At 29.5% G+C, this 16154-nt stretch overlaps 3 protein-coding genes across 3 annotated transcripts; 1 reads left to right on the forward strand and 2 right to left on the reverse strand.

Annotated features, from left to right (window-relative positions):
* Positions 1–1925: 1925 nt before the first annotated feature.
* On the reverse strand, positions 1926–3298 carry LOC130678291 (putative ankyrin repeat protein RF_0381). Its single transcript, XM_057485443.1, has 2 exons — positions 2032–3298; positions 1926–1942 (listed from the first exon to the last, which is right to left on the reverse strand). The coding sequence occupies exons 1-2, from the start codon at positions 3296–3298 to the stop codon at positions 1926–1928; spliced, it is 1284 nt and encodes a 427-aa protein (XP_057341426.1).
* A 1406-nt stretch (positions 3299–4704) lies between these two features.
* On the reverse strand, positions 4705–8933 carry LOC130677148 (non-structural maintenance of chromosomes element 1 homolog). Its single transcript, XM_057483788.1, has 5 exons — positions 8696–8933; positions 8437–8623; positions 8172–8364; positions 5141–5251; positions 4705–5075 (listed from the first exon to the last, which is right to left on the reverse strand). Exons 1-5 carry the CDS (start codon positions 8829–8831, stop codon positions 4833–4835), a joined length of 870 nt encoding a protein of 289 aa, XP_057339771.1. The 5' UTR covers positions 8832–8933; the 3' UTR covers positions 4705–4832.
* A 95-nt stretch (positions 8934–9028) lies between these two features.
* On the forward strand, positions 9029–16076 carry LOC130677126 (putative uncharacterized protein DDB_G0286901). The gene is made up of 6 exons (XM_057483755.1): positions 9029–9240; positions 9379–9494; positions 10994–11094; positions 11162–12121; positions 13410–13541; positions 13607–16076. The coding sequence occupies exons 2-6, from the start codon at positions 9396–9398 to the stop codon at positions 13974–13976; spliced, it is 1662 nt and encodes a 553-aa protein (XP_057339738.1). The 5' UTR covers positions 9029–9240; positions 9379–9395; the 3' UTR covers positions 13977–16076.
* The last annotated feature ends 78 nt before the right edge of the window (positions 16077–16154 follow it).

Here is a 16154-nt window from a genome sequence, read left to right on the forward strand (position 1 = left end):
CTACAAAAAAGGTCTCATGATATTTTGTAATAGGTCTGATAGTTTCGCCGGAAAAGTAAGAAAATCTCAAAATTTAATATGAATTCGACTTCAACCTCAAATAACTTTTGAACAAATAGATTCCTCAAAAAATGATAAGAATCTTTTTTTGTAGAGCATTCAATTCCCTACAAAAATATGCCTGCCAATTATTCCTATGACGCATCGTTAGCTACTTATAAAAATCAGAAGACGTAAATAGTATATTACACTACAAGGGAAGAAAGTTGAAATTCCTGCCCTGTGTGATATGATGCCCGAGGCGAAGCCGAGGGCATCATGACACACAGGGCAGGGCTTTTAACTATCTTCCCGTGTGGTGTATACGATTTTTCTTTATACCTGGTCGAAAGTACGTTTATTAATTACATTTTTGAATACTATAAACAACACAACCACGTTCTGCCTTCAGCTGACAGGTCGGCCATGTTTTTTTTATTTGCTCCCTATTGACGCGCCTCTTTCGGACATACATAAAACTTTAATTTTTTTCCGTCTCCCTTTTTTTTTTTGTTGCGTTTTTGATGCCTGCCCCGCGACATTTGAAAGCACGAGCGAAGCGAGTGCGTCTGGTCGGCGGGGGCAGGCATCAAAAACAAAACAAAAAAAAAGACATAATTATACTTATAAAAAATAAAAATAAAAAATAATTATTTTTTTTCGAAAGAAATAAATTTATGCCTATGAACAAGATTTTTTTCCTGCCAATAAATAATATATAAATGAATACATAATCTTTCAATAATTAACCTCGCCTCTGCATCAAAATCTTTTATCACCTCATCCTCGTCCATAGAGTCATCAGATGATACTTTTTCAGTTTATTATTGCAAGTACACTGTTTACTTAAAATATCACAAACAACGAGACACGAAAACACTGACGTACATATAAATAAAGCAACGATCTATGATGTTATCGTCAAAAATTTTATTGATAAAGTGGTAGACGTTCAGTAGATGGCAGCAGCCGGCTGTTTCCGTAGGCACGAAAAAATTTTTTGCTCCCGGCGATGTAAGTGGGGCGCGTGTAACTCCACTAGGAGAGGGAAATGAGACTTTAGGCCTTAAAATTAGGGAGGGAAGTGCGTACTTTCGACTAAGGGATAAAGAAAAAAAATTTTTTCCATGTTATTCTTATGGAAAATAGAAAAGTGCGATGAAGAACCTCTTAATGTTAATATTAAGAGCTCTAATTTTCACAGGCGTCTTTTTTTATCTAAATGAAACTTTTGAACCTGTTTCCGAGAAAAAAAAAAATTTGTTATTTTTTGGATCACCCTAATATATACAAGGACTCGGTTTATTTTAATTTTTGAATTATAATTATCTCCAATGATAATTTAAATTTAAAAATTTAAATAACTTCTAAATCGTTATTTAAATAAAATTAAAAAATTTGTTTAGAGCTCTTTATTTTCAATAATTTATAACATTGTAAAAACGTAACTACTAGAGATCGTGCATAAATAGTAAATTCATGACGTTTAGTTATTTTAACAGGAAAAAATATTTTTTGCGATAAAAACAATTGAAATGAGTACTGGTACTTAGGAGTTGAATCCCTGATTAAAAGAAACGATTTGCAATATGTTACACTCCCACAAAAAAGGCGGGCGATTCAAAAGTATTCAAAAGCATTAAAAAGTATTTACATTTTTTTTTTCAAATCGTTTCTTTCAATAAGGGATATCAAATATATATTAAAAACTTAATTTGTAACGTTTAATCACAATTTATTTTATTTTTTTATACAAAATGAGGTTTAATCGTACACAAATTTATAAAAATAAAGTATTTTGTTTCATATAATAATAATAATACTAATAATAATACATGTAATAAAAATTAATTCATTAAATTTACTTGATAATAATTACTGATTTGTTACAAACTAAATAATACTGAGTAAAAATATTCGTATAAATATTTCACTGCAATTTTTTCAAATCTTCATTAGATAGAAATTTAAAAATATCCCTCGTAAAAGTACTTGGGATTTGCAGTTCTTGGAAAATGTCATTAGTTAAATCAATAGCATTGAATAAGAATTTTTTTCTTCTTAATGCTTTTTTTAAGCGGTAAGTCATCATTCCACCATAAAGTGGAAAAATAGATTCAATGTCCAAATTTGAAATAGTACTATCACTGACATATTTCAAACGTAAAGCTAATTTGTGTACACATTTATTATACAACACGCAATGATAAGTTACATTACTTGTACCAACAAATGTTATCTTCATTTTTTCAATTTCGATTAGGCACTGGTCGCGTAATTCGCCAAATTTTCCACTATTTGCGACTGCTAAATTTTCTTCACTGACGTAAAAATTCGCCGCACTACATTTCGCAATATGTTCCGTAATTGCATCATCAACTTTTTTTGAATTATTTCGACTTTTAATATTAAATGCTGTTTCACCACCACTATTTTTTAAATTAATATCAATACCAGCATTAAGAAGTTGCCTTATGATATCATCGTTAACCATATCTTCAATTCCGTAATGAAGTGCTGATTCTTTATATTTTGTCACTTTATTTATATCAATCATATCATGATTTAAGAACAATTTTACTGCTTCCGAGTTTTGCTCCCCGACAACAATATGTAGAGGAGTTTCTCTACGATTTTTATAACAATAATTAACATCTGAACCGTAGGCCAGAAGAAGTTTTATAATTTGTAAATTTCTATTTGTTGTCGAAGAAGCAAATATTAGTGGTGATCCATAACGATCAGGATCAGGATTCGGATCAGCATTATTTTCTAAAAGTAGCTCTACCATTTTTACATAACCTCCATGAATAGCGATATTTAATGGTTGAGCGGCAACTTCATAGTATGTAAAAACAAATTCCAAATCCTTATACATATCGTTTAAATGTAATACCTCAGGAATTTCTCTAAAATAGTTGCAAACTGCGGTTAGGAAACGTTTAAATGCAGAGAAGTCAATTTGATGATTAATATTACTAAAGTCTGCTCCAAAGCTTATTAGAGTTTGAACTATTGTCAGCTTATTCAGTATAACAGCAATATTAACAACTGTACCCCAGCATTGACTTTTTGAATTTATATCAGCTCCTTTGCGGAGCAGATAGTCCACTAATTTTTGATCATTATTGAAAGTTGCTATGTGAAGCAACGTTGAATCACCCAAGACTGGAAACACTGCATTGATATCTTCGATCACACCTTGTTCTATCGAGTTGGAAACGTATTCGTAGGTAAACTTTGAATGGCTTAATTCCATTGTGATGAATTTGATATTGTTGGTAATTGATTATTTTTAACAAATGAAATTTTAAAAAACGACCTTGAACACTTTACTGTTAGAGCAACTATTCACTTTATACTAATTCAATGTTAAATTATTGGTAAACGTTGGTTATACTGATGTAGTCTTAAGACCAGAGTAACTGTACGACTTACAGTCTCAAGATCAAAACTGAGTTTAAATGATGATGTCTATGGTGCATCCGACATTAGCAAAAACGCCCCCGAAAATGATTTGTCTTGCCCCACTCTTCAAAATCCATCATCATTATTACAACAAAGAAGAATTATTCAAAAGTAAACCCATATAGGACAACAATAGTTCTTTAATTGTTCTGAAAGTTAATTTCTTTCTTCTAAAATTAAATTTGTCCATTTGACAATACGGGATTCCCAATAAGTCCATTATCTCAACTATTAGGGTTCCAGTCTTTCTCTCAATAACTTTATCTTTCTAATCTTAAAACTTAAATAGATTATGAGCTAATGACGATTCTGTCATAAAAATATTTATATTAAAACTAAGTATTTAACAGTTTTATACATATGAGGGTCATTAAATAATTATGTACTTGACTATTGTAATAATGTATATCAGTGTCATTAAGACAATCCATCTTTAAAGCATTAAGGTTTTCTCAATGAGATGTGTTCTACTAATGCTTACTCTTGAACGAATGAACCGATTTTGATGGTTGAGGTGGCATTCGACGCGGCTTATAAAGTTTTAGAGCTGATTAGATTTTGGAATCAATCCATCGAGCAAATTAAAAGTTATCCAAATAAAACATTTTTGAAAAAATTTTATTTTTTTAATTATCTCCGAACGCACCCTACCGATTAAGCTCAAATTTTTACAGCTTCAAGATATTGACAAGCCGCGTCGAATGACACATTAAAGTTCAAAATCGGTTTATCCGTTCAAGAGTTATGAATATTTACATACATACATACGTACGTACACACATACATACACTCGGACATCATCGTGAAATTAGTCAGGATAGATTCCTAGAACCTCGAAACGTCAAAATCTGATAGAATTTCGGTTTTTGCAAATCGGACCAAAACCAATAACTTCCCGAATTTTTGAAAATTTTCAATTTTCTTTTAGCGGGAAGTTAAAAATTATGAACAAATCCTGTGATGCCTGTCAATATGTACGGATGTTGGTAAACAAATTAACTAAAAAAATATACAACCGATTGCAATTATTTATCAATCCAAAATCATTTTTTATGATCCACGAATTAAAAAATTTAAAATCAGTTTGATTCTGTGCGTTACCTCCAAAACATCCCGCTGTTTTTGATCCTCATGTTTTATTTCAGTCACCGGCCACCAGGGGCTGGTAATAAATTTGCTGATAAATTTAAATTTGTTGAGTAAAATGTTTTATTTTATTTTTTTTTTAATATTGATAACAATTCTGATAAGTAACAAAAAATAAATTATTTAATACTTTATATTTTTATTTTTTTTAGTTTAATTTTAATAATTTATTTTGGTTCTTATTCATCGTCATCAATATGACGACGACGACGACGGCGAGTTGACGGTCCTGGTGTGGGTTCGTGATTTCCGTTGGCTGTTTCATTTTGACGATGACGATCGGGTTGGGTTGAATTTTGAGTCATTGGTTGCTCGCCCAGAATATGGTTACAGTGAGGACACTCATTTTTTCCGTTTATTTTAATGAAGTTTGATAAGCAGTAGACGTGCATTTTTTTATCACAGCTCTGACATTTTTTACCCTAAATTTGAATTCAAATGAATTATTTGTGTTGGAATGTTATGAGATGTTTGAATATTTGCTTACGTAAAAGACAGTTTGCTTGCATAAGTGACAGCTTTTGAGATCAGGATGATTGGATTTAAAATAAGGCATCAGTTCAGTGATACTCCGCACACCCAAGTACATATTTCCTTCCTGAAAAAGAAAATTTAATTTAAATCACGGGTACAAAAAATGAAATATTTTCTAAATTAAAAATCTGGTTAGTTTTTAATGTTTTTTAAATCAATTAAGGGAGAGGGGTCTGAGATACAAAAAAAGAGGAAATTTGTGTTTTTTTTTTCAGAGTACGTTCCATATTAAAATTCTTAAAATTTGTGACATTATTAAGCATCATTCCAAGAATATTCTGCGAAATTTTCATGAAAAAATTTGGAAAAATAAGCCAGTGGTAGTGGGGAGAGACGAGCCACTTAAAAAAAGTCTCCATGCCGTAGGCAGGATAACTCATGATTGCCTCATCTGAAATAAAAAAACTAAAAAGAATTCTTTAATACATGAGTTTATCTTGGATTTGAACGAAGGATTTTTTTTTTTCAATAACTACTTATTTTTTAATTAAACAAAAGGAATAATTTTTGGAAAAAATCAGAGTTTTTTGATTGCACCTTTAGCAAAACTTCAAAAATGAATATTTTGTTTATTCCATCGTTCAAATCCAAGATAAACTAGTGTACTAAAGAAATCTTTTTGGTTTTTTTATTTCAGATGAGGCAGTCATGAGTTATCCTGCCTACGGCATGGAGACTTTTTTTGAGTGACTCGTCTCTCCCCACTACTACTGGCTTAATTTTCCATATTTTTTTATGAAAATTTCGCAGAATATTCTTGGGGTGACGCTTAATAATGTCATAAATTTTAAGAATTTTAATAACGAACGTACTCTGGAAAAAAAAATCACAAATATCCTCTTTTAAACTAAAAGTGTCAAAACCAATAACTTTATTACAGATAAATGCTTTATATTTGTAATTTATATACATAATTTAATTGATAATTTTTTTCAAATTAAGGGAATAGGGGTCTGAGATACAAAAAAAAGAGGATATGTGATTTTTTTTTCAGAGCACGTTCGTTATTAAAATTCTTAAAATTTGTGACATTATTAAGCATCACTCCAAGGATATTCTGCGAAATTTTCATAAAAAAATATGGAAAATTAAGCCAGTAGTAGTGGGGAGAGACGAGTCATTTAAAAAAAATCTCCATGCCGTAGGCAGGATAACTCATGACTGCCTCATCTGAAATAAAAAAACTAAAAAGAATTCTTTAATACATGAGTTTATCTTGGATTTGAACGAAGGATTTTTTTTTTTCAATAACTACTTATTTTTTAATTAAACAAAAGGAATAATTTTTGGAAAAAATCAGAGTTTTTTGATTGCACCTTTAGCAAAACTTCAAAAATGAATATTTTGTTTATTCCATCGTTCAAATCCAAGATAAACTAGTGTACTAAAGAAATCTTTTTGGTTTTTTTATTTCAGATGAGGCAGTCATGAGTTATCCTGCCTACGGCATGGAGACTTTTTTTGAGTGACTCGTCTCTCCCCACTACTACTGGCTTAATTTTCCATATTTTTTTATGAAAATTTCGCAGAATATTCTTGGGGTGACGCTTAATAATGTCATAAATTTTAAGAATTTTAATAACGAACGTACTCTGGAAAAAAAAATCACAAATATCCTCTTTTAAACTAAAAGTGTCAAAACCAATAACTTTATTACAGATAAATGCTTTATATTTGTAATTTATATACATAATTTAATTGATAATTTTTTTCAAATTAAGGGAATAGGGGTCTGAGATACAAAAAAAAGAGGATATGTGATTTTTTTTTCAGAGCACGTTCGTTATTAAAATTCTTAAAATTTGTGACATTATTAAGCATCACTCCAAGGATATTCTGCGAAATTTTCATAAAAAAATATGGAAAATTAAGCCAGTAGTAGTGGGGAGAGACGAGTCATTTAAAAAAAATCTCCATGCCGTAGGCAGGATAACTCATGACTGCCTCATCTGAAATAAAAAAAACCAAAAATATTTCTTCAGTACATGAGTTTATCTTGGATTTGAACGTCGGAATAAACAAAATATTCATTTTTGAATTTTTGCTAGAGGTGCAATCAAAAAACTCTGATTTTTCCCAAAAATTCTTCCTTTTGTTTAATTAAAAAATAAGTAGTTATTGAAAAAAAAAATCCTTCGTTCAAATCCAAGATAAACTCGTGTACTAAAGAAATCTTTTTGGTTTTTTTATTTCAGATGCGGCAGTCATGAGTTATCCTGCCTACGGCATGAAAACTTTTTTCAAGTGACTCGTCTCTCCCCTCTACCACTGGCTTATTTTTCCATATTTTCTTATGAAAATTTCACAGAATATTCTTGGAGTGATGCTTAATAATGTCACAAATTTTTAGAATTTTAATAACGAACGTACTCTGAAAAAAAAATCACATACCCTCTTTTTTTGTATCTCAGACCCCAATTCCCTTAATTTGAAAAAAGTTATCAATTAAATTATGTATATAAATTACAAATATAAAGCATTTATCTGTAATAAAGTTATTGGTTTTGATACTCAGTTTAATTTAAAATCAAATTATAAACTTTATCCGCTCAAATTATTTTTTAAAGTATTTAAAATTCCCCATTCAAGATAAAATTGTCCATTAAATTACTCAAGATCCCCATTTAAATTTGCATAATCATTTTAACTTAAAATCATCCTAAAAATTTAATTTTTCTCAAAATATTAAAAACAATTCCTCTAAAATTATTCAACGAATTTGCATCTAAGATTTACATTTTTGGTGTTTTGGCAATAAATTTAAACGTGTCGCTAGAAATTTAGTAATGTAATCAACTGTCACTTCCTTGGTCGCCACGCGGCTGAATATTATATACATCATATATATGTGATATTTGTTATTTTTTGCTGTTACTTTTATGTTATTTTTTTCTATTATAACTTTTTTTACAATCCACTGATGTTATCTGTTTCTTCGAATGGCGTAAATAAATAAAAATAAAATTACAAAGTAAAAACCTCACCGAAGAATACAACCATGACCCTTTTATAATCTGTTTCAAAAATTTATCAGCATCTCCACGTGACAATTTATTCTCCATATGAGTTACCAAGTTAAGACAATCGTTCGTAGAAATACAGCTGCTATCCGACGTTATTATTTCATGGCAAATCAATTTCAGTAACTCGAGTTTCGCTCTAGAGAACCACAGCCTCCTAAAAAATAAACAATGAATTTAAATTAAATATCAAATCAGCCGCAAATTATAAAACAAAAAATAAACCAACTCGTCATCGCTGTCATCATCATCCTCAGCTTCAACTTCCACTTCATCATCACTATCATCAATGACAGTGCTAACTAACATCCAGTATTTTTTTCCAGACAGTTCACATGTTGATGGCTGGATCTTCTGCTCCACCTGATTCAGCGCATTGTTCAAAGTTTGAATTACTGCCGATAAATTGTCATCGCCTAAAAAAAAATCAGCAATTGAGCATCAGCTTCTTTATATTGAAAATAAAATTAAAAAAAAAAAAAACATACCAATAATTTTAGCAACAACTTCTTTCATCTCCGCGTCACTAAAAATACCTTTTTGTGAAAATAATTGAATGAAACTCTGGTATTCTTCATGCAAAGTATCAACATGACCAAGATCATCTCCAGAATTATTCGCCATTATTTATTTTATTTATTTATTATTTTTAAATTAAAATTATTTAATAAAATACTTTTTTTTAGGTTACAATAAATAAAGCCGCTTGTAAAAAAAAAAGAAACCGGTGAAAATCTCCCGCGAAAATGATTACCGACATGTGGAAAAAAATGAATAAGAGAAATTTTCATTACCGGCAGTTTAAATCAGAGGAGAGACAGAGAGGGAAGAGAAGATAAAAAAAAAAGATCATTCACCCTGACAGAGCTTGATGCCCAACCCCTGGTCACCAGTGGTTGTCAATTAAATATATCAGTCATCAGATCACCAGTGATCGGTGATCAGCATTCAAGTGCATTGACATGACACAACAAATAAATAATAATTATATAAATACGATTATGGTTTAATAAATACATTATAGTTTGTACAGGTAAGAATATCACTAGTCTTCTTTGGAAAATGTTTATTAGGAATTTATATATTTATATATATGTTGTTTTTTTTAAGTAATTTTTAAAAATATTTTTTTGCGGTTATGTAAAGTAATTTTAAAAATTTAAAATTGTAGATCGTAGTTGGGACAAAATGGGACAGGGAACCGAGTGTGCAGATCGTCCAGCAGAAGTCAGTGTCATTAGATTTGTATCCAGGAATCGTACTATCGAGGAAATAGCTCCCAAAAAGGTATTGTTTGATGGTTGATCATCACTGAGTTGTGAGGATCAATGACCGTAATCCAAAACAAATATGATGGGGGTGGAATTTTGAATTTTAAATTTTCATTCTTTTAAGCATAAGAGGGAAAGTTTTTAAATTTGAATTGTTGGTTGTTCATTTTATTTTTGAAAGTTTGATTATTTTTTTTGTGAGAAATTTGAAATTTTGAATTTGAAATTTTTTATTCTTTTAAGCAAAAGAGGGAAAGTTTTTAAATTTGAGTTGTTGGTTGTTCATTTTATTTTTGAAAATTTGATTATTTTTTTTGTGGGAAATTTGAAATTTTGAAATTTTTATTCTTTTAAGCAAAAGAGGGAAAGTTTTTAAATTTGAATTGTTCATTTTATTTTTGAAAGTTTGATCATTTTTTTGGGGAAAATTTGAAATGAATTTGTAAATTTATTTTGGAGGAAGTGGTCGAAATATTTATGAGTGTGAATGTAGCAGACAAATTTAAAATTTTGAATAAATAAATTAATTAAAAAAATGGAATTTAAAAAAATGCGCGCGCTGATTTTTTAAATATTTAAATATGAAATTTTTCAATTTTTTTCTAGACATTTTAGTTGATTCTTTGAAAATTTAAAAAATTTTTGTCAGTTATATTTACACTCAAGAATTCAAATTTAGGGATAATGTGGAGCTGTAATTAATTGTTTAATTTTTAATAGAAAATAGATAATTTAAATTTAAATCGAAGATTGAAAATAATTTATGAACACTTTGATTTTAAGAGGTAACGGTAACCGATTTTCAATTCATTTTAATTCACGGATAAACACTGGAAACCTAAAATAGAGAGTCTTGAGCGTTTTTTAAAACCTTCACAAAGAGCTAGAAATTTCGTATTTTCAAAAATTATTATTTGTCTCCGAGAAAAATTGTTTTAAAATTCTCATTTACTCTACGAGTGCAACAAAGACAGTCCCGTTTATTTTTCTGTGAGAAAGAGGTCCGTTTGCGTATCCCCTTAAATGGGGAATTTTTCATATTTTAAAAATAATATGAACTGGGGAATTTTATAATTTGATTTTGAATTAAAGAAATTACTGAAGTTAGCATGATACTGAATTTGGCCGACGTCTACTAACTTTTAAATGCTTAAAAAATAATAAATTATAAAAAAAAAAATATTTTAAAGAATTGCCATTATAGATTTTTTAATTTCCTACATGTGCATTTTTTTAGTTTTTTTTTTTTGTAATTAATTAGTTAAAAAAAAAATTCAAAAATTATTAATTGTCTGCCAACTTCAGGATCGTAAGTTAGCAGGCGTCTAATAATTTTTGGATTTTTTTTAGACGATAAATTAATAAAAAAAAATATTTGAAAAAATTGCACCTGTAGTTTTTTAAATTTTCTACATGTGCATTTTTTTAGTTTCTGTTTTTCTGCAATTAACTTGGCGAAAAAAAAATCCGAAAATTACTAATTGTCTGCTAATTTTACTATCATTTAAATTCCAGGAAATTTACACATGCAAGCAGCAGGGATGCGGTAAAATATTTACAAATCAAGATGAATACAAAACCCACGAAGCTCTGGAGGAATTAAAAATCCGCTTCATGTAAATAAAATCCAAATTTTTTCAAAATTTCTTAACAACTAAAAAATAATCAACTAAAATATTTCAGCTGCCGGGAACCGGGATGCGGAAAAGAAATGTCCGACCCAGGTACAATGTGGCGACACTACCAAGAGTATCACAGCAATGAGACGAGCAATATATTTATCTGTCCCTACACAAGTTGCGGCGGGTCAATACACACGAGTAACGACAACTTGGAGCAACATATTGAGAGTTCTCACCGTCATCCTCTGGCTCTAATTCCCACAGAACCGGAAATAATTTGCTTTGAAGGCCCCGCCAGTACCACCAGTTCAACGACAACAGGAAATTTAGATGACGAGGAAAATAATCCGAATGATAATTCTAAGGATGATGAATTTGAAATGGAGAAAAAAAATATAATAAACAAATCGAACGATGGTATGAAAAAAAATATAAATTATATTAGCAATTACTCACCGAAAGACGACGATAGACTGATGATACAAGAAAATAACGACGCAAATCAGTATGACGCTCGTAATATGTGCAATAATTCAGCCAAATTATATATCACTAGTGACGATAGTATATTTAAAAATAACGATTACGATAACAAAGACAGCGAAGTCAAACTACAGGAGCACAGAATAGATCTGGGGAACCTGGAAAAAGTATTCAGAAGTGGATTCGAGGGCAACAGAACTAAAATTGAGTCGAGTATTGACAGCAGCTGCTCAAATACAACTGCAACTACGACTACTGCTGGCACTCCGACTGCTGGCAGTGATGATGATGAAGAATACACACCCAAGAAACAAAGAATGTCTAGATGTAAGCAAGAATTGCCGTACAAATGTGACGTAAATGGTTGCGGTAAAATGTACAAGTACATATCTCACTATCGACATCACCAGGACAGTCATAAAGTCCAGGAACAAACAAATAAGGAAGCTAGCAAATTAGTTAAGACTAACAAAATAAAACAGCAGCAGCAGCAGCTGCAACAGCAACAGGGTAAAGCGTCAACTGTTAGCTTTTTTTTGTAAGTTTATTTGGTATTACTAGTAAATTTAGAAAATATTTTTTTGATCACTTACTGGGGGTCTAAAAAATCCCAATGTCAATTAGATTTAAATTTGAACGGACCGCGTGAATTAGGACCTATGAAGTGACGGTTCTAGTTCCAGGTCTGAATGTACACTAAAATTTTGGATGTTGGGCTGGAGGGTCTGTGCTACTTGTAGGAAATTAATTAATTTTTGGCTCTCAAAATTCAAACTTTGGTTTTTCCGATTTTTAAACTAAAAATTTTTCACGGATCCTTAAATTAATTTAATACCTCAAAACCACACAAAAAATTTCTTGGCGCAAGAAATTTATGAATTATAAATTTAAAAAAAAATTCTTAGGATGATAAAAAATTTCTTGGTTCAAATAATTTTTTCTTGTTTAAGAAAATTTATTCTCGCTCCAGGATTTTTTTTTTAAATCTGAGTGTTAAAAATTTTCTTGCACAAAGAAATGCTTTTTTGTACGAGCGTTCAATTTTCTTTACATTGAATACGAGCTCGGAATTTTTTCAAGTCAAAATAATGCATGCAATTAATTCCCGAACATTAGAAAGTTATCTGGGGTCTATGTGACCCCATGTAGGACATGTGCGAGTTTTAGAGGTGCGAGTGATTGATTCCATGACAACTGATCCCAGACAAGTGATCCTCGACAATTGATCCCACAGGCAATTTCATAAAATAATTAATTATTATGACCAGTAATTAAAATTCACTGTTATAAATATAAAAAGTTAAAGAATGTAAATTAATTGTTGATAAAAATCAATTATCGATGGGATCAATTTGTAGGATCACTTGTGGCATAAAATTATTGGGATCAGTTGACAGCACACCCGAGTCCAAATGATTACGATCAATTCAAATTTATTAGAAGAGCGCGAAAAAAATTCAAATTTTTGAAACCCACTCCAATAATTCATTCACTTTCCGAACATTAGAAAATTACCTAGTGTCCATATCACCCCATCCAGAAAATACGCGAGTTCCCGAGGTACGAGTCAGTTAAATTCAAATTTCTTTTAAAATGCGCGCGAAAAAATTCAAATTTTTGAAACCTACCCCAATAATTCATTCACTTCCCAAACATTAGAAAATTATCTAGTGTCCATATGACCCCACCCAGAAAATACGCGAATTCCAGAGGTGCGAGAGTTGAATTCAAATTTCTTTTAAAATGCGCGGGAAAAAATTCAATTTTTGAAACCCTCCCAATTATAATTAACGAGTATTCTTATTGTTATTTTTTTTGACTTGCAGATGTAAAATTCCTGGTTGTGGAGCTCAAGTGAACAACGTTACTAGTCTATGGAAACATTATCAAGATAATCATGCCAACAATACAAAGCCAGGAATCGTACAATCCCAAATAAAAAGCAATCAATTATTCCGGTAATTAAAAGCAATACTGTAATATAAAAAATAATGAATATTATTAATAAATAATAATATTATAGATGTAAAATATTAAATTGCGATATGGAATTTCGTACAAGTGTCCATCTGTACAAACACTTGAGTGACGTACACTCAGTAAATCCAAATTCAAGAACAGGAAATGTTATTGGGACGTTATTATCTGATAGTAACAACACCGGAAGTAACAACACTAACGGAAAGACTGATGAGGATTGTAGTTTACGATTTATAGATAATGATTTGCAACAGAATGATAATAATATTACGATGAATGATAAAAATTTAAAGACTGATTTTAAAGCCAATTGCAATGTTATTAATATCAATAGTTATGATAATAATGATAATGAGGAACGCAAGTCTTCCTCATTGATATCGATGGCTATCAAAGAAGAGTCGCGTGATTGATTAGTTTAATTTAATTATTTAATTATTAATAATAATAATAAAAGTTATGATCCTGAGGTTAACAGACAATTAAAAATTTTTGGATTTTTTTTTTAATAAATCAAATACAAAAAAAAAAATAAAAATATGCACATGTAGAAAATTTAAAAGACTACAAGTGCAATTTTTCAAATATTTTTATTTTTATTATTTATCGTTTTGAAAAAAATTCAAATATTATTAGACGTGGGGTAACTTCAGTATCATACAAAAGTTATGACTTTTATTCATTACTTTATAATATTACTGCCAGTAGAAATTTTTAAAAACTTGTTCGTAGAAATATCGTAAAATTAAATTATTAAATTTCAAATGCAATGATCTCTTTATAAATAAATTGTATATTAATATATATATTAGGGCGGCACAAAAAAAATGATAGTGAAGCTGGATGACTTATGGTAATTTTTGGATTTTTTTTTTGGATGACAAATTATAAAAAAAAAATATTTGAAAAAATTGCATATGTAGTTTTTTAAATTTTCTACGTGTGCATTTTTGGTTTTTATTTTTTTGTTGATTTGGTCGAGTCACTGGAAGCTAAAAAATTTTCAGGAAATTAAAAAAAAATTTTGTGTCGCTGTAATATATATAAATATATGAATAAATACTACTTCCGTCAGTGGCCTAGTCACAGGTCATTTTAAAATGCTTCTTAAAACTTACTGTAGCAATATTAATATGTATTATTATTGAGAGAAATGGACATTGATATATATTATAAATATATACTGAAAAAAAATTATTTGTTGGCGCGAGAATTTCCTATGGACTTTAAAAATTTCTTGACAAGAAATTATTTATTGTCCGGAAAATTTTTTCTTGGCTCAATAAAATTTTCACTGTCATTTCATAAGACAAATAATTTCTTAGGACAAGAATTTCTTGATGCAAAAAATTGTTACTCTGCTCAAGAAATTTTTTTCATTATTAAGGGAAAGGGTCTGAGATACAGAAAAAGAGGATATGTGATTTTTTTTTCAGAGTACGTTCGTTATTAAAATTCTCAAAATTTGTGACATTATTAAGTGATATTCCAAGAATATTCTGTGAAATTTTCATAAAAAAATATGGAAAAATAAGCCAGTGGTAGTGGGGAGAGACGAGTCACTTAAAAAAAGTTTCCATGTCGTAGGCAGGATAACTCATGACTGTCTCATCTGAAATAAAAAAACCAAAAAGATTTCTTTAGTACATGAGTTTATCTTGGATTTGAACGTCGGAATAAACAAAATATTCATTTTTGAATTTTTGCTAAAGGTGCAATCAAAAAACTCTGATTTTTCCCTAAAATTCTTCCTTTTGTTTAATTAAAAAATAAGTAGTTATTGAAAAAAAAAAATCCTTCGTTCAAATCCAAGATTAACTCATGTACTAAAGAAATCTTTTTGGTTTTTTTATTTCAGATGAGGCAGTCATGAGTTATCCTGCCTACGGCATGGAGACTTTTTTTAAGTGACTCGTCTCTCCCCACTACCACTGGCTTATTTTTCCATATTTTTTTATGAAAATTTCGCAGAATATTCTTGGAATGTCACTTAATAATGTCACAAATTTTGAAAATTTTATAATGAACGTACTCTGAAAAAAAAATCACAAATTTCCTCTTTTCTGTATCTCAGACCCCTCTCCCTTAATTAAAACCAAAAACTTTCTTGCGTCAATAAATTTTTTCGTGTATCATTAAGTGTAATTTTAATTACGTAATTACGCAAACTCACCTAATATTTAATTTTTAGTTAAAAAAAATACCCACAGTAATGTATAATAATTAACCAATTAATTCACATAAATTAGCTAATTACTGTAATTAAAAAACATATACATATTTTTTCCAAAATATATTACTGTGGGTAAGACGAAAGGAAATCGAATCAAAAATCAAATATATAATTAATTTAAATTACAATTAAAATTTATTTAGATGGCTGCGTAATTACTCTTTATTTAAGTAATTAAGTCATTAATATTACAATTACATATATATACATATATATATGACTCGAAAGACTTTTTAATCTAGAGTAAAAATTGTTGACGTGTAAATTTATAAAATAATTTAAATATCCAAAGAATTTTTTTATGTTTATTTAAAAATCTGTGTGTTAATAAAATAATTATGTAAATTAATTTGAATTG

The sequence above is a fragment of the Microplitis mediator genome, chromosome 1, assembly GCF_029852145.1.
Source record: "Microplitis mediator isolate UGA2020A chromosome 1, iyMicMedi2.1, whole genome shotgun sequence".
In the NCBI taxonomy this organism is placed as follows: domain Eukaryota; kingdom Metazoa; phylum Arthropoda; class Insecta; order Hymenoptera; family Braconidae; genus Microplitis; species Microplitis mediator.

Bases quoted from the DNA above. Each gene is read 5' to 3' on its own strand.
- LOC130678291 (XM_057485443.1), bottom strand. From the start codon at position 3,298: ATGGAATTAAGCCATTCAAAGTTTACCTACGAATACGTTTCCAACTCG.
- LOC130677148 (XM_057483788.1), bottom strand. From the start codon at position 8,831: ATGGCGAATAATTCTGGAGATGATCTTGGTCATGTTGATACTTTGCAT. The intron at 5,252-8,171 runs GTGAGGTTTTTA...TTTCTTTTTCAG, and splicing joins GGTCATGGTTGTATTCTTCG to GAAGGAAATATGTACTTGGG. The intron at 5,076-5,140 runs GTAAGCAAATAT...ATTCAAATTTAG, and splicing joins GCAAGCAAACTGTCTTTTAC to GGTAAAAAATGTCAGAGCTG.
- LOC130677126 (XM_057483755.1), top strand. From the start codon at position 9,396: ATGGGACAGGGAACCGAGTGTGCAGATCGTCCAGCAGAAGTCAGTGTC. The intron at 12,122-13,409 runs GTAAGTTTATTT...TTTGACTTGCAG, and splicing joins TCAACTGTTAGCTTTTTTTT to ATGTAAAATTCCTGGTTGTG. The intron at 13,542-13,606 runs GTAATTAAAAGC...ATAATATTATAG, and splicing joins AAAAGCAATCAATTATTCCG to ATGTAAAATATTAAATTGCG.